The sequence below is a fragment of the Maylandia zebra genome, linkage group LG7 (assembly GCF_041146795.1).
Source record: "Maylandia zebra isolate NMK-2024a linkage group LG7, Mzebra_GT3a, whole genome shotgun sequence".
NCBI classification, from domain to species: domain Eukaryota; kingdom Metazoa; phylum Chordata; class Actinopteri; order Cichliformes; family Cichlidae; genus Maylandia; species Maylandia zebra.
In genome coordinates, this window is record NC_135173.1 from 56,376,725 (window position 1) to 56,400,983 (window position 24,259).

The 24,259-nt window shown below is 47.9% G+C and overlaps 1 protein-coding gene across 2 annotated transcripts in view; it reads right to left on the reverse strand.

Annotated features, from left to right (window-relative positions):
- Window positions 1-24,259, reverse strand: part of LOC101484099 (synaptic vesicle glycoprotein 2C) — a 78,806-nt gene that overhangs the window by 19,392 nt on the left and 35,155 nt on the right. For both annotated transcript variants that reach the window (XM_004566875.3, XM_004566876.3), the window contains exons 3-4: window positions 16,100-16,280; window positions 13,262-13,413 (exon numbers count right to left, since the gene is read on the reverse strand). In XM_004566875.3, coding sequence (XP_004566932.1) covers window positions 13,262-13,413; window positions 16,100-16,280 — 333 coding nt within the window. The remainder of the gene's footprint in view (window positions 1-13,261; window positions 13,414-16,099; window positions 16,281-24,259) is intronic.

Genomic DNA, 24,259 nt, shown 5'->3' on the forward strand with positions numbered 1-24,259 from the left:
CACACATACTCACACTCCAGTGGATGCATCAGGGGGAACTTGGAGTTGATCTAGCATACTTCGACACGCAATCCATCAACTCTTTTTTTTTTTTTTTGGTATTTAAAACTTTATATTCAGTCATGTATTTATTTATTTTTTTGCATGTCCCATTTGGCTCTTTTGCCATCAGAATTATTGTCTAAAGGCGAAGAAAGATGCCCAACGGATTTACTTTACCAAATAGACCATCCTAGCCTTGCCGTAATGGTCTATTTGATTAACCTTTTATTGTTTATTTTATTTTATTTTATTTTCACTTGCTAAATACGGGACAGATTTGACTGGGGAAAAGAAAGGGGAAAAAGAAAGAAGGAAAGAAAAACAGCGGGGAAGAGGGACGGGGATAAAGGGCAAAAAACAAAAACCAACAAAATAAGCAGACAAAAAATACATATATCAATCACCTGGATCACCTGTTGAGAAAGAAAAAAGAGAAAACAAGCAGAAGAAAAGAAAGAGCAACATAATAAACAACATCACGATGATATATGGGAATATAACAGTAAATACTAAATATTAAACATTATTGTGCAGCACGTAAGATCGACAGCGCACAGTGTGCTTTGAGGTAGGAGCCAAAAAAGGGTGTAGTTTGTGTGTGTGAGCACCCGTGTGTACACCTGTGAGCATGAACACGCTTGTTTTTAAAAGGTTCCTTCATGTAATGATCTGCTAGAGGGTGTGGGGGGGCCACAGCCCCGTCCTCCAGGGCATGAAGCAGGTATGGAGGAGATCAAAACTCCAGACATCCAGAGGCCCTCAGAACACAAGAGACCAAGGAAGACCAACAGAGGGGCAGCCGCACCACTATCCCAGAAAGAGCTGAGGAGAGTCCCAGATGAGGGGTCACTCATCTGGGGCCCGTGAGCTCCGCCGGCAGCCAGCTGTGCCTATATGTATGTGTTATGAGAGTGTGAGTAATGTGAATGTCTAAGTTGTGGGATAAAATTTAGGCACAGGCAGCCAGAAGGGGACAGAGGGGGGGAAGCCTCCCCTGCACCCTGGTGACACACCTTTAAGATAAGATAAGATAAGATAGAACTTTATTAATCCCTCGGGTGGGTTCCTCTGGGAAATTCGATTTCCAAAAAAGCACAGCACCGACAGAAGTTACAGAGTTATACACACACACATATATATAAATACAGAGACAATATAAATAAAATATACGAAGGGGATAAATAGAATAAATAGGAATAAAAAATAATAAAAAATAAAAAATAAAAAAAATAAAACCCAAGGCCCTGCATGTGTGGGTGATTCATAGGTGATTCGCCCTACCTCTTGAGCCACAGCCGCCTCGTTATGCAAGGTGGAATTCAAAAGATGGATATGCCCACTACAACGTCTCACGCTGGTTAGTGAAAACCTTGAACTAGGTATTTTGTCATCACCATTTTGTGATAAGCAAGGGATGACACTCACTGTTAAGTTGAGAAATACTACGTAGCCATTGGTTAGAAAGTTGAAACTGACAAATTTTGAGGAACCTGTGTATCTTTATTTTATCCTGCTCTCTGACTCTAATAATTAATACTTATAATAGAGAGAACAAGATGGCGCCGAGTATGGCAGCCTTGTCGCGAGCTCCCCCAAGCAACAGCTTTTTTCTGTGTTTAATTTTACTTTTCCTTCATTTTTTCACGAGTAGCACATGTCTCCTTGTGTACGACCGACAAACCTTACTGGACATAAAAGACGGTCTTTCTTATAACTTTCCGGAGTTCAAGTTTTGCAACACGGACGCTCCGTTTGCAGACCCCCATTCATCTCACCTGAGACGCCTTTGTTCTCTGGCCCTGGAGGCCGCAAACGCCGACGCAGAGGGAGAAGATCTGGCGTTCTGGTTCGACTGAGACGGCGCACTAACAGACCACCATTACCCAGTTTATTACTGGCTAATGTGCAGTCTCTGGAGAACAAGCTGTGCGAGCTTCGGGCACGGATCTCATTCCAGCGAGAGATGCGGGACTGCTGCGTGATCTGCCTCACAGAAACCTGGCTATCGGACAAGCAATACAACTACCGGGGTTCTCCGTGCATCGCGCGGACAGGTCACAGGATCTTACTGGGAAAAGCAGAGGCGGTGGTGTGTGTTTCATGATCAACAACAGCTGGTGTGATTATGCGAACGTGCACCCGGTCAAATCCTTCTGCTCACCGGACCTGGAGTACCTGATGATTAAGTGCCGGCCATTCTGGCTACCGAGGGAATTTACAGCAGTGATTATTACGGCTGTTTACATTCCCCCACAAGCCGACACTGACCGAGCACTCAGGGAACTGTACAGCGCGATCAGCAGCGAGGAAACCGCACACCCAGAGGCAGCGTTTATCACAGCCGGAGACTTTAATAAGGGAAACCTGAAGAAAGTCTCACCCAAACTCCACCAACACATCCACTTTAACACTCGTGGAGATCGGCTACTCGACCACTGCTACACCTCTTTCCGGGATGCGTACAAAGCCCTCCCCCGCGCCCCATTCGGCCAATCAGATCACCGCTCCATCCTGCTCCTGCCCGCCTACAGGCAGAAGCTGAAACAGGAAGCTCCAACCCGGAGTGCGGTGCACTGTTGGACGGACCAATCGGAGTCTGCGCTGCGGGACTGTTTTGATCACGCGGACTGGGAAATGTTTCACGTGGCTGCTAGGGACATTGATGAATACACAGACTCAGTCTGCGGATTTATCAGGAAATGCGTGGAAGATGTCGTCCCATCCAGAACAGTTAAATCCTTCCCAAATCAAAAACCCTGGATTAACGGAGATGTTCGCGCGGCACTGGCGGCACGGAGCACCGCCTTTGCCTCCGCGAACACATCGGACTACAAACACGCACATTACCAACTCCGGAAGACGATCAAAGCAGCCAAACGTGAGTACAGGGACAGGGTGGAGCAACAGTTTGACAACCCTCGGAGTATGTGGCAGGGACTAAACACGATCACAGACTTTAGAGGGAAAACCAGCACACCGCAGACCACGGCCTCTCTGTGTGAGGATCTAAACGTATTCTACGCTAGATTCGACACAGCGAACACCATGAGACCGGACAGTGTGCGCACCGCGGATGACGTCAGTGCGCACACTGTGTCTGAGGAGGATGTGCGGAGGTGCTTCAGGAAGGTGAACGCACGCAAAGCTACTGGTCCGGACGGGATTCCCGGCCGCGTCCTCAAGTCATGCGCAGCTCAGCTGGCTGGAGTGTTCACGCACATCTTCAACCTTTCCCTCTCTCTGTCTGTAGTCCCAGCCTGCTTCAAAATGGCCACCATCGTCCCTGTACCCAAATCCTCCACCATCTCCTCATTGAACGACTGGCGACCTGTAGCCCTGACCCCCATCGTAAGCAAATGCTTCGAGAAGCTGGTCAGGGACTTCATCTGCTCTGCACTACCCGACTCACTGGACCCTCTACAGTTCGCATACCGCCACAACAGGTCCACTGATGATGCCATAGCCCTGACACTACACACTGCCCTGTCACACCTGGAGAAGAGAGACACGTATGTGAGAATGCTGTTTGTAGATTACAGCTCAGCATTCAATACCATCGTTCCCTCGAAGCTGGACAGGAAACTGCAGGATCTAGGACTGAGCAGCTCCCTCTGCAGCTGGATCCTTAGCTTCCTGTCTGACAGACGCCAAGTGGTCAGACTGGGCAGCATCACCTCATCCCCCATCACACTGAACACTGGTGCTCCACAGGGGTGTGTACTGAGCCCTCTCCTGTACTCACTCTACACCTACGACTGCACAGCCACTAACAACTCCAACATCATTGTGAAGTTTGCGGACGACACTACAGTGGTGGGTCTTATCACCAATGGTGATGAGACGGCTTACAGGGAGGAGGTCAGCGCCCTGACCCACTGGTGTCAAGACAACCATCTCACCCTCAACGTCGCAAAGACAAAGGAGTTGATAGTGGACTTCCGGAGGTGCAGAGAAGTACACACCCCCATCACCATCAACGGCGCTGCTGTGGAGAGAGTGAGCAGCTTCCGGTTCCTTGGTGTACATCTGGCTGAGGATCTTACGTGGTCAGTACACACAAACAAAATAGTGAAGAAGGCGCAGCAGCGCCTCTTCTTTCTCAGGAGACTGAAAAGATTCGGCATGAGCCCCCGCATCCTCAGGACCTTCTATCACTGTGCTATTGAGAGCATCCTCACTGGATGCATCACCACCTGGTATGGCAACAGCACCGCCTACAACTGCAAAGCTCTCCAGCGAGTAGTGCGGTGCTCTGAACGGATAATTGGAGGTGAGCTTCCCTCCCTCCAAGACATCTACAGGAAGCGGTGCCTGAGGAAAGCGGGGAGGATCATCAAGGACTCCAGTCACCCCAGCCATAAACTGTTCAGACTACTTCCCTCAGGAAGGAGGTTCTGCAGCATCTGGTCCCGTACCAGCAGACTGAGAGACAGCTTTTTCCATCAGGCCATCAGACTGCTGAACACGTCATAGACACCTCACCTTCACTACTGGAACTTTAACATTATGCACTCCATACTGTACAGTAATGCCACTGTTTTGCACAATATATAATATACTATTATATATTGTACATATATTTATTAGTTTCAGATGTAGCCATTCTTGTATTTTGCTTGTTTACATTATTGTATTTTGCACAACTCTGTTGCTTGTGAAGCTCGCACACAAGAATTTCACTCACATGTGCTGTACCAATGTACCTGCACATGTGATGTGACAATAAAAGTGATTTGATTTGATTTGATAATAATTTCTAAAAGAATGTAATCAATATTAATTTAATTTAGCAATTGATACATAAACTTGTATACAACCTGTAATTTAAAAAAAAAAATTAGCAATCAAATTAAAACGGAGGGTAGGCAGAGGAAGTGGTGGTGGGATATACTGAATTAAATGTGATGTCAGCACGTTACATTCTAGCACATAAAATGTGTTATCCACATCGAAACTATTCTTTCACTTGAAAGAGTAGTTGATCTGAACTAACTAACAGATCATCTGCAAAAGAATGGCTTATTTGAAGAGTTTCAGTCAGATTTCAGAGCTCATCACAGTACAGAAACATGTTTAATGAAGGTTACAAATGACCTTCTTATTCCCTCTCACAGTGGACTCATCTCTGTGCTTGTCCTGCTAGAATTCAGTACAGCGTTCGATACTGTTGACCATAATATCCTATTAGCGCGATTAGAGCATGCTGTAGGTATTACAGGTACTGTGCTGCAGTGGTTTGTATCATATCTATCTAATAGACTCCATTTTGTTCATGTAAATGGAGAGTCCTCTTCACACACTAAGGTTAATTATGGAGTTCCACAGGGTTCAGTGCTAGGACCAATTCTGTTTACATTATACATGCTTCCCTGAATAATCAGTCCCCATCTTATCTTAATGACCTTATAGTACTATATCACCCATTAGAGCACTTTGCTCTCGCACTGCAGACTTACTTGTTGTTCATAGAGTATTTAAAAGTAGAATGGGAGGCAGAACCTTCAGTTTTCAGGCTCCACTTCTATGGATCCAGCTTCCAGTTTGGATTCAGGAGAAGACACTATCTCTATTTTAAGATTAGGCTTAAAACTTTCCTTTTTGCTAAAGCATATAGTTTTGGCTGGATCAGGTGACCCTGAATCCTCCCTTAGTTATGCTTTTATGCTTTAATCCCATGATGCACTGAGTATTTCTTCTTCAGTCACCTTTCTCACTCGCTATGTGTTAATAGACCTCTCTCCACTGAATCATACTTGTTATTAATGTCTGGCTCTCTTCCACAGCATGTCTTTTATCCTGTCTTCCTTCTCTCTCCCCAGCCAGTTGTAGAAGATGGCCGCCCCTCCCTGAGCCTGGTTCTGCCGGAGGTTTCTTCCTGTTAAAGTTTTTCCTTCCCGCTGTTACCAAAGTGCTTGCTCATAGGGTGTCATATGATTGTTGGGGTTTTTTTTCTTTATGTATTATTGTTTGGTCTAGGTTGCAATATAAAGTGCTTTGAGACGATGCTGTTGTGATTTGCCATGGTATAAATAAAATTGAATTGAACTGAATTGTTAAAACAGAACTGAACAGAAATGAAGTTGATGACGAATACCTGGACAATAACATCGTAGTTACTGGCAGGTTTTAGGTATGTTAACAGATGGTTTCATTTAACCACCTGCAAAATATGTGTTTTAAGTAATTGCCTGCTGGTGAAAAATATGAAATATTATGCAAAATATTACAAAGCATCTACATAGTTAACCTTACTGGCTATTTTCCAGTCTCAAGGCCCGTTAGAGGGTAGCTTATCTTTTGTTTGTCTGTGAAGGTTCTCAGTCATCCAGGTCATCGTAGTCTAAGGAGCTTGGAAAGAAAAGCGTCTGGACTTCTTTAAGTTGCTTGAAGACGTTTCACCTCTCATCCGAGAAGCTTCTTCAGTTCTAAAGGTCAAATGGTGGAAAGACCCAGATTTAAACCCAGTGGGAGTGACCCCCCACAGAAGGACAAAGGACCCCCTGATGATCCTCTACCGGACTTTGGTAAGTTCACCAGTGAAGACACAAAGGATAACTGTTTGCCTTTCCTGGACTATGCTGTGCACATAGAAGAGAATGGCAACCTCAACATTGAAGTTTACCGGAAGCCCACACACACGGACCAGTAACTCCTCTTTGACTCCCATCACCCTCTGGAACACAAACTTGGAGTAATTAGGACCCTACACCACCGGGCAGAAAAATGTTCCCTTTAAGCCTGAAGGGAAAAAGAAGGAACACACACATGTAAAGGAAGCACTCAAAACATGCGGTTATCCTAATTGGGCGTTTATAAAGTTAGCAAAGAGGCACAGAAAAGAAGATCAGACACCAGCTAGGGAGGATAAGAAAGACAGACTCAATAACATTGTCATCCCCTATGCTGCCAGTGTATCAGAAAAACTGAGGAGAGTTTTCTCCAAGCACGACATCCCAGTGTATTTCAGACCCAGCAACACACTCAGACAGAAACTTATTCACCCGAAAGGCAAAACCCCAAAACACAAACTTAACAATGTGGTGTATGCTGTACAGTGTAACGAGGAATGCCCAGACCTCTACATTGGAGAGACCAAACAGCCACTTCACAAACGCATGGCACAACACAGAAGAGCCACCTCCACAGGACAAGACTCAGCAGTCCACCTGCATCTTAAGGATAAAGGACACTCTTTCGAGGATGCAAATGTTCACATTTTGGACAGAGAGGACAGTGGTTTGAAAGAGGAGTGAAAGAAGCCATCTATGTCCACTGTGAGCAACCATCTTTGAACAGAGGCGGGGGTTTACGACACCGACTGTCTGCCATCTATAATCCAGTTTTGAGATCCCTTCCCAGATGCCTTAATGCCCACTCACACCCTGGGCCATCTGACCTCAGGAAATCAGATGATAGGGCTTTGGAGTTGACGTCACGCTGCAATGTATTGTGGGAGCGCGGTGCCATTTTCCGGGTCCACAAATCAAAACAAACACACAGTGTTGGAACGACGACAAGAAATATGCGTAAAAGCAGCTCAAAAGAAAACGGACGGTATAGAGACCGATTGCGTCCAGAGGCGAAGCAGCGGTACTTGAAAAAAAAAATAGAGTGCATCGCAAATGTGGACCCATATGAAATACGGCAGTGGAGTAAAGACCCAGACGACTTACTGCCACTGTCCTACCCCAATATCTTCACGTATCTTGTTAACCTTAACCATCACGTTCGCATTTCTGAGTGCCCCATGTGTAACGTTGGTACCCAGTCTGGATTTGTTTGATCCATTTCATAGGCAGGCTTCCCTACAGTTGTGCGAAAGAATTAGCAAATCGTTACGTAGCACTGGGGCCCGGCCGGGCACAGCCCGAAGAGGAGACATGGGCCCATCCTCCCGCAGGCCCACCACCCGCAGGAGGCGCCATAGGGGTCGGGTGCATTGTGTGCCGGGTGGCGGCCAGGAGCGGAGGCCCTGGCGGACTGACCCCCGGCTGCCAAGACTGGCAATAGGGACATGGAATGTCACCTCACTGGTGGGGAAGGAGCCTGAGTTAGTGCGTGAGGTTGAGAGGTACCGGCTAGATATAGTCGGGCTCACCTCTACACATGGCTTGGGCTCTGGAACCAGTCTCCTGGAGAGGGGCTGGACTCTGTCTCAGTCTGGAGTTGCCCCTGGTGAGAGGCGGCGGGCTGGGGTGGGTATCCTAATATCCCCTCGGCTTGCTGCCGGTACGTTGGGGTTTTTCCCGGTGGACGAGAGGGTTTGTTCCCTGCGCCTTAGGGTCGGGGAACGGGTCCTGACTGTCATCTGCGCTTATGCGCCGAGTGGCAGTTCAGAGTACCCAGCCTTCTTAGAGTCCCTGGGGGGGGTGCTGGAGGGTGCTCCACCTGGAGACTCTGTTGTCCTGCTGGGAGACTTCAATGCTCACGTGGGTAACGACAGCGAGACCTGGAGGGGCGTGATTGGGAGGAACGGCCTCCCTGATCTGAACCCGAGCGGTGCTCTGTTATTGGACTTCTGTGCTAATCACAGTTTGGCCATAACGAACACCCTGTTCGAACATAAGAGTGTCCATAAGTGCACGTGGCACCAGGATGCTCTAGGCCGTAGGTCGATGATCGATTTTGTAATCGTATCAGCAGACCTGCGACCATATGTTCTGGACACTCGGGTAAAGAGAGGGGCTGAGCTGTCAACTGATCACCACCTGGTGGTGAGTTGGATCAGGTGGCGGGGGAGGACGCTGGACAGACCTGGTGCACCTAAACGCGTAGTGAGGGTGTGCTGGGAACGTCTAGCAGAGGCCCCAGTCCGCGAGATCTTCAACGCACACCTCCGGCAGAGCTTCAACAGCATTCCGAGGGAGACTGGGGACATTGAGTCCGAATGGACCATGTTCAGCGTCTCCATTGCCGAAGCTGCTGCATTGAGCTGCGGTCGCAAGGTGGTTGGTGCCTGCCGTGGTGGTAATCCCCAAACCAAATGGTGGACACCAGAGGTGAAGGGAGCCACCAGGCTGAAGAAGGAGTCCTATCGGGCTTGGTTAGCCTGTGGGACTCCGGAGGCAGCCGACAGGTATCGACAGGCCAAGCGGAATGCGGCTCGGGCAGTGGCTGAAGCAAAAACTCGGGTGTGGGAGGAGTTCGGAGAGGCCATGGAAAAAGACTTTCGGGCTGCCTCGAAGAGATTCTGGCAAACCGTCAGACGTCTCAGGAGGGGAAAGCGGTGCTCTACCTGCACTGTGTATAGTGCTGGCGGAGCGCTGCTGACGTCGACTGAGAAAATTGTCGGGCGGTGGAAGGAATACTTCGAGGACCTCCTTAATCCCACTGACACGTCTTCCGAGGAGGAAGCAGAGTCTGGGGATGAGGGGAATGACCCGCCAATTTCCGGGGGCGAGGTCACTGAGGCAGTTAAACAACTCCTTGGTGGCAGAGCCCCTGGTGTTGATGAGGTCCGCCCCGAATTCCTGAAGGCTCTGGACGTTGTAGGGCTGTCCTGGTTGACACGCCTCTGCAATGTTGCGTGGAGATCAGGGGCAGTACCTGTGGACTGGAAGACCGGGGTGGTGGTCCCCATCTTCAAGAAAGGGGACCGGAGGGTGTGTTCCAACTACAGGGGGATCACACTCCTCAGCCTCCCTGGGAAAGTCTATGCCAGGGTGCTGGAAAGGAGAGTTCGTCCGTTAGTCGAACCTCGGATACAGGAGGAACAATGCGGTTTTCGTCCTGGTCGCGGAACACTGGACCAGCTCTTTATCCTCTCCAGGATACTTGAGGGTGCATGGGAGTTTGCCCAACCAGTCTACATGTGTTTTGTGGACTTGGAGAAGGCATTCGACCGTGTCCCTCGGGGTGTCCTGTGGGAGGTGTTGCGGGAATATGGGGTGTCTGGCCCATTGCTACGGGCCATTCGATCCCTACACAACCGTTGCAAGAGCTTGGTTCGCATTACCGGCAATAAGTCGGACTCGTTCCCGGTGGGTGATGGGCTCCGCCAGGGCTGCCCTTTGTCTCCGGTTCTGTTCATAATTTTTATGGACAGGATTTCTAGGCGCAGCCAAGCTTTCGCTTTGGTGGCCTCAGAATCTCATCTCTGATTTTTGCAGATGATGTGGCTCTGTTGGCTTCATCGGGTGAGGGCCTCCAGCTCGCACTGGAGCGGTTCGCAGCCGAGTGTGAAGCAGCGGGAATGAGGATCAGCACCTCCAAATCTGAGGCCATGGTTCTCAGCCGGAAAAGGGTGGAGTGCCCACTCCGGGTCGGGGATGAGTTCCTGCCCCAAGTGGAGGAGTTCAAGTATCTCGGGGTCTTGTTCGCGAGTGATGGGAGAAGGGAGCCGGAGATCGACAGACGGATTGGGGCTGCAGCTGCAGTAATGCGGACGCTGCACCGGTCCGTCGTGGTGAAGAGGGAGCTGAGTGTAAAAGCGAAGCTCTCAATTTACCGGTCGATCTACGTCCCTACCCTCACCTATGGCCACAAGCTGTGGGTAGTGACCGAAAGAACGAGATCGCGGATACAAGCGGCAGAAATGAGCTTCCTCCGAAGGGTGGCTGGCCTCTCCCTTAGAGATAGGGTGAGAAGTTCGGCCATCCGGGAGGGGCTCGGAGTAGAGCAGCTGCTGCTCCACATCGAAAGGAGCCAGCTGAGGTGGTTCGGGCATCTGACAAGGATGCCCCCTGGGCGCCTCCTGGGTGAGGTGTTCCAGGCATGTCCCACCGGGAGGAGGCCCCGGGGCAGACCCAGGACACGCTGGAGAGATTATATCTCTCGGCTGGCCTGGGAACGCCTTGGTATTCCCCCGGATAAGCTGGAGGAGGTGGCTGGGGAGAGGGAGGTCTGGGCCTCTTTGCTTAGGCTGCTGCCCCCGCGACCCGGCCCCGGACAAAGCGGATGAAAATGGATGGATGGATGGATGGGTTACGTAGCACGTATGTCTGCACAGTCACTCAATTCTATGTTTGTTCGCAATTTCTAAAACCTCGAGAGCCCCAACAATAATATTATTAAGCTATAAAGAGTGATATGAACATATATAGAACCGGAGTGAAAATGTCTGGAGAACACCAACAGATATCTGGAGATGGAAGCGAACTGGATATCAGCTCATCTCACGGCTGCTATCCAGGCTAGACGCCTTCATTTTTTAAGGTCCGCCATATAAGCTCCCTCATGTTGCTTTCAGGTTGGGAAAGAATAAAAAGACAAACCCTTTTTAAGCTCATTCCCGTGCCGGTCATGCGATCGAACATTGCAGCCGACCACACAGCAAGGACGAACCTGTTGTGTGTGCCTTCGCTCCTTTTTCGCTTGCGCTTTGTTTGGACCCGGAAAATGGTGCATCAGGCCAAAATCCTTTCCACGCCCACCCCTGTGACATCACACTCCAAAGCCCTATAGGGTGGGTCCAGGTTTCACAATGAGCTCACCCGAAACCCTGGCTGATTGTGACCCACACCCATTTTCAAACCTTGGCTCATGTGATTTGGTAGAGGATCATCAGGGGGTCCTTTGTCCCTCTTTGGGGGGAAACTCCCACTGGGTTTAAATCTGGGTCTCTCCACCATTTGACTTTTAGAACTGAAGAAGCTTCTCAGATGAGAGGTGAAACATCTTCAAGCAACTTAAAGAAGTCCAGACGCTTTTCTTTCCAAGCTCCTTAGACCTTATCTTTTGTTTGCTGTAATCTCTACATCTGATTGGCTAAAGTTAGCCCGTAGTGGGCTACAAGGATGACTTCAAAGGATGTCCTATATAACAAGAAATCTGCCATGTCAAGATGCAAATGTCTATAATTACCTCACATGTCTGTTCCAGTTCCAGTGCAGCCTTGTTTCATTCAACAGAGGCACAATCAATTGGTGTTCTCAATCCAAGATCGTCGACACCCTTATCCCCTCCTCATATGATGAGCATTAGACACTTTATTCTGTTCTTAGCAGTGGAACAAAACATCCACAGACTATAGCTTGCATAGAAAACGTTACTGCCAGGCACAGGCTTTCACTGATGTACTCCAGTGATTTAGCATTACATGCTTGTGTTACAGGGTAGCAGAGTAGTTTCGTCCCTAGCATGAGTCTCCATTAAACTTCAGTGCATAGTTTTTTGAGTATTTCTCATAACACACCTTGGCAGCATTATTTCAATATATATTCTGTCCATGATGAACACCCACATAGGTTATACCACTTGTCCCTGATTTTTAATAACATTTTTATTATACATTTGGTGACACAGTACTTTTAACATTATTGGTCCTTTTTCTACCATCAGGATTATTTTTCACAGGCTCAGGAAACAGCAGTCACAATCAGCCAGGAGTGAGGGGAAGATAGATGTGAAAGATAGATGATAAATGGAAGCACTTTTACATCATCCCCTGGTTTTTGAAGTCTCATGTTAAGGCCTTGAACACCTTATTGGTGTTTTGAAAATAGATGTGATAAGAGAATAGTGAATCATAAAGCACTGCGTGCTCATACATTACTGGCTTCTCATTCACAGAGTAGGTTTAGGTAATAACGTCATGTTGTATTCAGTAACAGTGTAAACTAGCAATTGAGACCATAAACTCATTATGAAAGTGTTCATTTAAGGTAGATTAAGGAAGACAAGGGCTGTTTTCTTTCTACGTCTGTACAATCGTTTCATTTTGGCAACCAGAGCATTCGCCCTCTGCTGGCCATTGAAACAAATCCCAGTTCAGGGTATTTCCACATTGGACTCAATGTTAAAACATCTGGCCTTTCTTCACTGCGATCATCTCACCTAACTTCTGTCCTGTCTCCTTCCCTCTTCCCAGAACCAGTCACATGATGACTGCCTCCTGTTAAAAGGGAGTTTTTCCATCCAACCTTCGTTAAGTGGTCAGAGGGTCGTCTAATTGTTGGGATTTTCTCTGTACTATTGACACAGTCTCTACCTTACAATATAAAAGACCTTGAGATAACTGAATTGAATTGCATTGAATTGGAATGACTTCCTAAATCTGGTTGGGTTATCTGTTCATTGTAAACTCTACTAACTTGATAATATAAAAAAAAAAGCAAAAATATAAAATAAAGGAGCAATATTATGAGGTGGGAAAATGTAATAATACACTTTAACATTTTTATGACGAATTTCTTTGATCATTTTAATGATTTCCCTTTAGTGCTGCTTTGCTGTCATGTTAATGTAACCTTTTTTAGAAGTGGTACATCATGTCACTCACCATAGTGTGGGATGATAGCCCAGGCCATGGCTGAGGCATAAATTCCTCCAATCATCCAGAACATGCACAGCCAGCTCAGATGCTCTCCTCTCTTCTCGCGAGCCAACACCTCCGCAAAGTATGAGAATACTATCGGTACTGCTCCACCGATCCTGTAAATACAGCTTGTTGTAATTAGCTATGCATGCTCAAAAAGGCAATCCTCATTTGCCTCATCAGCGCTTGCAACAATGAACATTTATCACAATATGAAACTGATTTATTGTTACAGAAAACATTTCTTCATTTGTCACTGTGAATTGTACAAACGTCTGAAACTTTTTTTTAGAACATGTCTTCGCACATTTTTTGTTCATTCATGTCACAAAGCAGATTCTACACTATTCTGGCTTATTTTCTGAGTCTTACCAGATCATCAGGAGGCAACGGCAATATCCACTGCAGCTTAGTATTTATTTGCACAAACTATACTGTCATCTTCTTGACCAAAGAAAATGAAAAATCACCACACTGTAGCACACAGGATATTACAGTCTTTGAGCCATCTTTGCTGCTTTCTATCAAACTTGCTTATTATATCATTTTCCAGAATCACAGGTTGTGTGGCCTTTAAATTTAACATAGTGAACATGTCTCAAATTGCATTGTTCCATATTAGTACGTTGTTGTATCTTGTGTTGATGTGAGGGATAGGTGCACTGAACTGAACCCTTTCAGTGAGGTGTCAGTAGAGTCAGAAGGAGCCCATCTGTGACTGCAGTGACAGTGCCCATTTTTTTCATAGCCTCAGAGTGTCGTACATATTTGAAGAGGAAAAAAACCAAATGGCAAATCTTACTAGTGTATCTCTTAAAATTAGAATATCATCAAAAAGGTTTTTTTTTTCATAATTTATTTCAGAAAGTTACATTTTCATGTAATCATTCAACACGAAGCCTTTTTGTTTTAATTTTGATGATAATGGCTCATAGTTCATGAAAATACAGTATCTGATAATGTATTAGTTATTTCTACAGATCAACAAAAAAAGCTTTAACAATACAAAAACTTCTGAAAGGTATGTTCATCTATGCACAACTTTTTGAGATGCACTGGTTTTACTGTCAGTTTTATGGTTGACTACAGTGTTGCAAATGAGAGGCAGATAAAGAGCAATCAGCATTTCTTTTATTATTATACATTTGTTTCTGATTCATTTCAACATTAATTAGCTGAATTTAATATGGATAGATGGCTTTGGAGAAAAACAAAGATAGCATGTATTGAAAATGTTGCTTCTCCTTTAAAGTCTGATCTGAGCTGTAGCTGTTATATCCCAAATTTCTCACTTGAGCAGCCATCTGTGACATTTTAATTTCTCACTACATGTAGAAACTAAGCGCTAACTCATGAGGAACAAGTAAAGAATCTGCATTGCCATATGCTTTGTATTACCTGAAAGATGCCAATATTAGATAATCCATCCATTTATTCATAAATTTTTCAAAGTGCTTATATGTCTAAGATGAGGTGATAGAGCCTGTCCTAACACTTAATTAGAGGTGGGGTACACCCCTTTCCATTTAAGATAAAGTAAATAAAACAAAATCAAAACCTTTTCAGATCATCAACATTACATATTCATAGAAACTGCGTAACTGCAAAAAGGCTTAAAGCAAATGAAAATGTATATGGCTTGTTTTCAATTCTCAAAAACAAAAAAACCAACCATGTATAAAGTATCCAGTAAATATTCAAGATTGTGGTGACACCCGAGAATCTGATGAGATTGGGTTGTGCCTTTTGTCCTGCTTCCTTCATGTCTGCGTGGGAGAAACTTACAGTAAGAGGTTATATATGTATGAAAATAATTGTCTATGATATTCATTCTAAAAATGTCAAAACCTGTTTAAGGTTTTGCCAGAGGAGTGACTGATATGACAAACTGGTTTAGAACATTAAGTAAAATTGCACTAAAACTTAATCTGTGTGAATTCTTATTTTTTTTTTTTTATTATGGCACTGTGCTGTGAATGTCTTTTCCTATTTGCTGAGACAGCTTCTGATAGCAATGCTAATAAGGTAGGAAAAACTCAATGAAAGGAACAGTGAAACACACAGCACTGGATGCCAGATCGTATTTCTGCCAGAATGAGGATGGAAAACAAAACAGAAGATCTCAGTGACCCCTTACAAAGCAATGCCTCTTTGCTGTTATTCCCAAAGGTATATGTACAATCATAGATACCATCCCACACCATAGACTACTTTCTGCATACAGATTGACAACTAGTGGTGACATAAAAGCTAAAGCTGCTAATGAAATTTTAAAGCCATTAAGGCAGAAGCTGTTTTTCAGATGATGTGAGGTTTACTGGTTGCTTACAGAACTGTAATTAAATGCACAAGAGCTGAGTGCAGCTCAGGTAAACCAATCATGAATGCCCTCAGGCACTGTGGCCCATTCTGATTTGAATATCCATTTTGGTCTAGTCATGAAGCAGCACCAGCTTAAGCCATCACAACTTGATCTAAATGTTCATACACTATACAATCTAAAAAGGATATCATGTCACTGAGATGGGAGGGCTGTCAAGGATCTGTGCAGCCAAGCAGACCATGCTAGCATTAAAACACCCAGATGTTCATTTACACTACTAGCTGATTTCTGCAGACCTTTCTCTTTTGCTTTATTTCTTCTATACCCCTGGGTATGAGGAAGAGCGGATGCCTGGCAGTTAGTATAACCTCTTGTCATGTGTTTTGAATTTGGAGGAGGAGAGACAGCAGAGGAAGTGGTGGGAAGATAGATCAGAGGGTCTGCAGGAGCGTGAGAAGAGGAAAGTTAAACAAACTTACCCGAAGCCAGACACCATGCGGCAGAAGAGGAACATACTGTAGCCCTGGACAAAGGAGGAAAGGAAGGCAAAGAAGCCGTTGACTGACATGGATATAAGCAGGCACTGTCTGCGGCCCACTTTGTCTGAGAGGCCACCCCAGAAAAAGGCTCCAAACATCATCCCCAGATACACAATGCTGCCTGGAGGAGGGGAGACAGGGGGAAAGACAGTGGTAGATAGAGAGAGAGAAAGAGGGAGAGCTATAAATGATCACAACCATCTGGAGTCAAGTGTTTGTTACTGAAACCGCTGAGTAAACAAAATCCATTTTACATTTTGGAATATAAGAAGACAGTTTCAGCAATTTATTCATGCATCCTCACAACACACACAGCTTTTAAGCTAGAGTTCATAGATAACAAAAACTCCATCACTAAAACTGACTTAACTTACAGTCTGTACTTAAACTACAGACTTTAAATAATCCCATAATCTAACATCCAATTATTGCTTTACTTTTTTTTCTATAACACATGGAAGAAAATGAGAAAAAATTGAATACAAAATAGATTTTGTTTTTGTTTAGACACAAAAAACAAAAACAGATTTCTTTGATATTTCTTATGTCTAGTTATTTGTTTTTACTCACTTACGCTCTGCTCAGCTAGATGGGCATATGTTAGGTACTTCTAGTCTTAAATGCATTAAATTACAAGAGCTGCTCAGTGTCCTAACAACATGTTAGACTGTTCAGCGCTCACACACAATAATGTCGTTCAAAAACTTCAGCTTAGAATATTTATCTATTCAATGGGATCTCATAATGTGGTAACTCAAGATTTTTTTTTCTTCTTATTTTGCTGAAAGCCTAATATTGTACATTTTGCGGTGTAATGAAGATTTGACCATATATTAAATTTCTCCAAATCAAATCACTGTCTGACAACTGATATTTCTTAAAGTGTCTCTAGGAAAAATAGAGCAGCAGTTGACTTTGTGGCTCTGTTTCTTTGTACTGCTGCTTACCTGTGCAAGGTTGGGGTCATTTCTCTTCCCATGCAGTAAAGACATTGGGTGGCAGTGGTGGAGAGGGGTTAGGGTTGTCCTGTAAACAACCCACTTTTCTCCCTATGTTCTAATAAAAATGATAATTTGCGGAGGAAGGCGTTTGACATGGCAGCACCTGAAATAATCCTGGCAGATGATAGGAAGCAGCACCCCCCCCCCCCCCCCCCCACCTCCCCCCATGTTTGCAGTGATGGGACAGATACGCTGAAAGTGGAGGGCCTTATCAAGCTGGGCAGACATGATGGCGAGAGGTAGTGATTCATTACAGGTGACAGCCCCTAGATCTATGCACTTCAGCTGCAGAGAAGGCTCTCCTATAGGTAGTAGGATATAAAGGTGAAGCTTCACTCGAGCTGGCTTACAAATATCAAACTGAATATCAAAAGTGCTGCATTCTGCACAAACTGTTGACACTTTTTGATTTGTGTAGCTACATCTGAACGTGTGTACTAAAGAAGATGCTATCTGGGAGCACTAGCTCATTTGTTTTATGGCTTCACTCACGCTGAGTTTGTATCTGTAATAAAGGGGGAGGGTGATGGGGCATCTGAGAGGCATTCTGAGATTGGATTTGTGATTTCCTGCTGGGTTCAAACTCAGGTCAGACCTTAAGGGCCTTTATGCAAATTAGCAAGGGTCAGTTAGAGGCACTGAAGCACATGGGGGAAAAGGTTTTAAGTGCTTTTCTCAAGCAGGAAACCATACATACAAATGCATTTTAAAATCCCAGTGGTATAAATACTCCCACATAAAATAAATTAGTAAGTGAGACTGCTTAACAACAGCATGACCAAGGATATTGAAAACAGTGCATCCATCCAGTAGTGCTTGCAGTAGAGCCCCATGAATCTTCATGTAGATACTGACGTTGTAACTGAAGGCCACTAATTGCTAGTTTCACCGTACTATGAATAGTGACATTAAATATCATTTATTCTGTCATGGTCCTGGGTCAGTGACCCAGCGCTTTTAGTTATCATTTTCTAGTTTATGATGATGATGATTATTATTGTTTGAGTTCTGTGTGTTATATTTGGTCTGCCTTTGAGTCTGTGTCTCTGTCTATGGTGTCACCCCATCTGTTTGTGAATCTGTCTGTTTAGTTCAATGTCTTGTCTGGTTCCATGTGTCTGAGTTTCCTGTTTTATTGTGAAGGTCTGTGTCGTATGTGAGTGTGCTCAGTTTACGTTTCCCCTGTCTCGTCAGCTGTGATTTCTCCCAGGTGTGTTCCCCTCCTGTCTCTCATCCCTTGATTACTGCCATCTGTGTATTTAAGCCCTGTGTTTCTCTGTGTCAGTGTCACGTCGTACCCTCATCTAGCTGTGTGTTCTGCTTCTATGTTCCTAGTGTTTGGTCTCCTGCTCCAGTTTAGTGTTTCTTTCCAGTGTTTCAGTCCTTGGTTCCTCTGTTCTGACTTTTGGTTTTCTTTTGGTGAGTTTAGTTTGTACGAGGTTTTTCCCAGCAATAAAGCTGCGCCTTAAGTTTCACTTCCGTGTCTGAGTTCTGCATTTTGGGTCCACCACTCCTGCTTGCCTGCCACACAGCGGTTCATGACATATTCATTCTAAGAAAACAGCAAAACATGTAATAGATACGCCATTTGATTATGTCTATTTCACGCTTTGCCTATCCAAAGTGTGAAAAGGACACACTTGCAGTAAGTTGCAGTAAACTGCAGTAACAGCAGAGTGAGATATTTTATTTCAAGCCAACATGAAAATAATGGGGGGGTTTAAATAGACATTATTAACACATTTGCATGTACATACAAATCAGCCGCCTAGCTTAATCGTTTCTGACAATTACGGATCCTGGAATGCACTTCATACGTTTTTTGCTCACTACTGACTTCGTGGTTATATTATTTCCCCTTGCTGGTAATGCTATTTCTGCATGCGTGCCCATTTCACGTTTTGGATAGGCAAAGCGGGAAATGGACACGGTGGATCAGCATATACATACTTGCTTTGCCGTGATACTGGGTTGGACACTGGATAGACACAACTATCCACTACTGTCACGGTCGCAGTGGCAGACCGTGTGGAGAGTGTGTTGAGGACCCAGGTGCGAACACAAGTGAGGATACGGGAGTGCACTTAAACAAAAGCGAGCCTTTTATTGTGACTGATGATCACGAAAGAAACAAGAATGAGGGCAGCACAAGAGCAGTAACTAAACAAACCTAAACTGGGAACAATCTATGCTATGGCTGGGGATACAAAAGACTGGGCATGGAAACACGGAGGGTGGGAACACAGACGACGCGACTCAGACTACATGAAACACAGAGACTAAATACACAAGAGGGATGATCAGGGGAAGTGGCCACACATGGGAGCACAGCTGACACAGATAAACATAACAAGACATGGCAGGAGTAAACAACACTGAAGGGAGACTGTCAAAGTAAAACAGGAAGTACACAGAGGTGCAGACAGGAGGAGAGAGAGAGCACGGGCATAGTGGGCTGGGGAAACATGGAATGAAACACAAGGAGGGGAGACGAGGGCTCACAGATACATAGGGGGCACACAGGGGATAAAAGTCACAAGGGGAAATCAAATAAGGAACAATACACGAAAAGACATGAATACTAAGACTGCTGGGCCAACATGGCCCAGGATCATGACATCACCCCCCCACCCCCCACCCCCAAGGGCTGGCTCCCGACAGCCCAAACCCGAGAACCAAAACACAAGACAAACAGAGAACAACCCACCCAGGGCGGGAGGCGGGGGACCCGGACAGAGGGAACGAAACCAAACAAAAGATGAGGAGCATGAACCAAAACTGAGTCCAAAGACACAAAAACAGTTCAAAACAGGGAGGCAAATGTCCAAAGAGGTCAGAAGGTCAACCCGGGGGGCGACAGCACAAAAGTTCACAATTCAGCTGTTCCGGGGCCGGCCACGTGAAAAAGTGGCAGTGGCGGCAGAACAGATCCGGAGGCCGGCCGCGTGGAAGACGGCGGCGGCTACAGAGCGGGTCCGGAGGCCGGCCGCGTGGAAGATGGCGGCGGCTACAGAGCGGGTCCGGAGGCCGGCCGCGTGGAAGACAGCGGCGGCGGCGATGACGTAGAGACAGGTCAGGGGGCCGACCGTGTGGAAGGCAACGGCGGCGACTCAGGCGAAGGCGGTCTGGGGGCCGACCACGACGGCGATGACGTCCGGCTAGAGGCCCAGAAACTGGCCGACGATGCCGAGGTGCTGGATGTACTTTGGACGGGGGTGTAACAATCGCTGGACCAGGCGTGGAGGACAAAGGCTCGGAGGCCGGACCAGGCGTGGCAGAAGCAGAGGCCGCGGCTGGACCAGACGACGCAGAAGTAGATGGTGGCTGGACGGGCTCCCCGGGCCCTCCAGCTGACGTGGCTTGAGGCTGAACGGGCCCCTCGGACCCTCCAGCGGAGACAGGAGGCTGAACGGGCCCCTCGGACCCTCCAGCTGACGCGGAGAGAGGCTGAACGGGCCCCTCGGACCCTCCAGCGGAGACAGGAGGCTGGACGGGCCCATCGGACCCTCCAGCTGACGGGGAAGGTTGCCAGACGGGCTCCTCGGGCCCTCCAGCTGACGAGGCATGAGGCTGGACGGGCTCCTCGGGCCCTCCAGCTGACGAGGCATGAGGCTGGTGCGGTTCTCCTGAACCCCCAGCTGACGTGGCATGAGGCTGGATGGGCTCCTCGGGCCCTCCAGCTGATGTGGCATGAGGCTGGAGGGGCTCCTCGGGCCCTCCAGCTGACGCAGTGGCAGGACCAGTAGGTGCAGAGACTACTGGCTGAACAGAAGGCTGAGCAGGTGATGGAACAAATGACTGAGCTAAACACTGGGGAGCTGGCTGAGCTGCACAGTGGGCTAAGGGCTGAGCTAACGGAAACACAGGAAAATGAACTATGGACTGGGCTGCTAACAGAGCTAATGACTGAGCTATAGACTGAAAAGCATGCAGTAGTGATGGTGGTGATGGTTGTGGACAGAACTCTCCTGAGCCTCTGGAACACAGGGAGGACTGCTGGGCGGGGTTGCCTGAGCCTTCAGCAGAAACAAGAATGGGTGCAGGCACCTGCCGGACACTAGCCGCTCCCACCCGAGGAGTAGGTACAGGTGCAGAGACGGGCTGTATCCTGGCTGACCTCACCCTGGGGACCGGCATGGGTGCAGGGGTGGACTGGTTCACAGCCCCCCTCACCCTGGAAGCCAGGACAGGCACCGGCAACGGCTGGGCAATTGCCCTTCTCACCCGAGGAGCTGGTACGGGTGCAGAAACTGACAGAGCCTCAGCCGGCCTGGAAACCAGAGCAGGGACCAACTGGACCTCAGCCTCCCTCACCCGAGGAACTGGTACGGGTGCAGGGGTACGCTGGGCCCGAGCTGCCTCGGGAGCAGGAACACAAGCAGGCAAAGGAGCGGGCTCAGAAAAAACAGTCTTAGAATTGGCAGGCTTAGGGTTAATATGTACTGGGTCGACAAAAACAGACCTAGTGTCATGTCTGAGTGTGGGCCGGCAGGAAGAGAGGACCCAAAATGCAGGACTCACTGAGGCGGAAGTAATTCAAAACACACAGCTTTATTGCTGGTAAGAAGCAGAACAGAAAAACACTAACTAAACTGGAAGAACGGAATGAGTAGGCAGGAAGGCTGGCTGGCAAACGGAGCACACGGAGGAAGCGAGGGTAAACAGACGTTAACGATGCGACACCGAGTAGGGGAAGACACAGACACTAAATACAAGAGGTGAACGGAGCAAAGAGGAAACAGCTGGGAGACACGGCTGACGTTGATTACACTGACGAGACAGGGAGAGCACAAAGCTGAACGCACTGACAAAGGGCACAGACCTACAAAATAAAACAGGAAGCACACGCCAGACAGAGACAGACTCGTAAACAGGCATAATGACGTCATGGACAAACAGAGGGACATACGGGCAGAGAAGACTAAGCACAGGCAACCTAAACCAAACATAAGGGCAAGATAACAAAACCTAAACCAGAAATAATCATCATCAACATCATCAGATAACTAAAGAATCAGAATATAATTGTAATCAAAACAGTATCACCAGAGAATAACTAATCCATAATGCAAAATAAACCAAAACATAAGAAACTCAAAATACTGGGTCCAACGGACCCAGAACCGTGACAGTACCCCCCCTCTAAGGGCTGACTCCCGACAGCCCCAAACAAAAAAAAAGCACAACAAAGCACCAGGCCAGGGCGGGCGGAGGGGGTCCAGGATGGAGGGACAGAGCCCAAACAAAAAAACAAGGAGCACCAGAGTCCAAAAAACGCAGGAGAGCATATCAAAAACAAAACGAAACCAGAGCTCACCAAGAGTCCACAAAAAGTTCAGGGGGCCGACCGTGCACGCGGAAACGGCGGCGACGGGCGTACAGTTCTGGAGGCCGACCGTGCACACGGCAACGGCGGCGACGGGCGAACAGTTCTGGAGGCCGACCGTGCACACGGCAACAGCGGCGACGGGCGAACAGTTCCGGGGGCCGGCCACGCGGAAGGCAGTGGCGGCGACAGAGCAGATCCGGGGGCCGGCCACGCGGAAGGTAGTGGCGGCGACAGAGCAGATCCGGGGGCCGGCCACGCGGAAGGCAGTGGCGGCGTCCAGGAGGGTGTTCAGGAGGGCGCCTACGGTGGCGGAGATGCCCAACAAGCGGCCTGGCAGATGACCGACGATGTGGAGGCGGTAGTAGGGGCCCTGAAGGCTTCGTGGCCCCTGCAGCCCCAGGCGAAGCGGAGGCCGGACCAGACGAGGCGGAAGCGGAGGCCGGACCAGATGAAGCTGATGCTGAAGTTGAAGTTGGACCAGGCGACGCTGAAGCAGGTGAGGAGGCTGAAGCCGGGCCAGGCGAGGCTGAAGCAGGTGAGGAGGCTGAAGCCGGGCCAGGCGAAGCGGATGAAGCCGTGGCTGGACCAGGAGAAGCGGATGAAGCCAAAGCAGACGCCGGACCGGGCGATGCAGATGAGGATGCCGGACCGGGCGATGCAGATGAGGATGCCGGACCGGGCGATGCAGATGAGGATGCCGGACCAGGCAAAGCAGCTGATGAGGATGCTGAAGCTGGACCAGGCAAAGCAGCTGATGAGGATGCTGAAGCTGGACCAGGCAAAGCAGCTGATGGCTGGATGGGCTCCTCGGGCCCCCCAGCTGACGAGGCAGATGGCTGGACGGGCTCCTCGGGCCCCCCAGCAAAAACAGTCTCAGAACCAGTGGGCACTGGAGCCCCTGGCACACACAGAACAGAACCAGCAGGTGCGGAGACTTCTGGCAGGAACGCAACAGAACCAGCAGGTGCGGAGACCTCTGGCAGGGACGCAACAGGACCAGCAGGCACACGGGCCTCTGGCAGGGACGCAACAGGACCAGCAGGCACACGGGCCTCTGGCAGGGACGCAACAGAACCAGCAGGCACGGGGACCTCTGGCAGGGAAAAAACAGGTAGCGCTGGCTTCTTTACATCCAGGGGGCCAGAGTTAACTGAATGCTGACATCTAACCTCTGGGGAGGCCCTGGAGAGAGCAAAAGTCACAAAGGTAGCCAGGTCTTGTGGAGCAACAAAAGTCTGTGTGGGGCTATCCTCCTCCTGAAAACGAGTGGGTGGAGATGGTGGCTGAGGTGCAGGCAGTGCTAGTGGCTGAGGTGCTGGCAATACAAGAGAGTACACTGAACTCGACTGAACTGACTGGAGAACAGGAGGAGACTGAACCGGGGACTGCCGGGCAGCTAACTGAGCTTCTGGCTGAAGAGGTGTTTGTAGCAAACGTAAAGAGGGTGGTGGCCTATGTTCTCCTGAGCCTCCAGAGCACAGTTTAACCCGCTGGATGGGCTCAGAGAAAACAGTTTTCCTTGGGTTCCCCTGCTCTGAGTGGGCAGGTAAAAAACAGTCTTTAGCAGGCAGGCTGAGCTCGTCTGGGCTCTTAGTAGAAATAGGAGACAAAGACGGCTCGGCTGAGCTGCCAGTGGGGGGAAGAGCAGGCTGCACTAGCCCAATAGGGTCAGGAGACGCTAGTTTAGCAGCAACAAGCGCTTCTCTGGAATTTTTAGTCTCTGGGTTAACCTTCGGTTTGCCGTGTATGGTTCTAAGCTCCAAAGGAGAA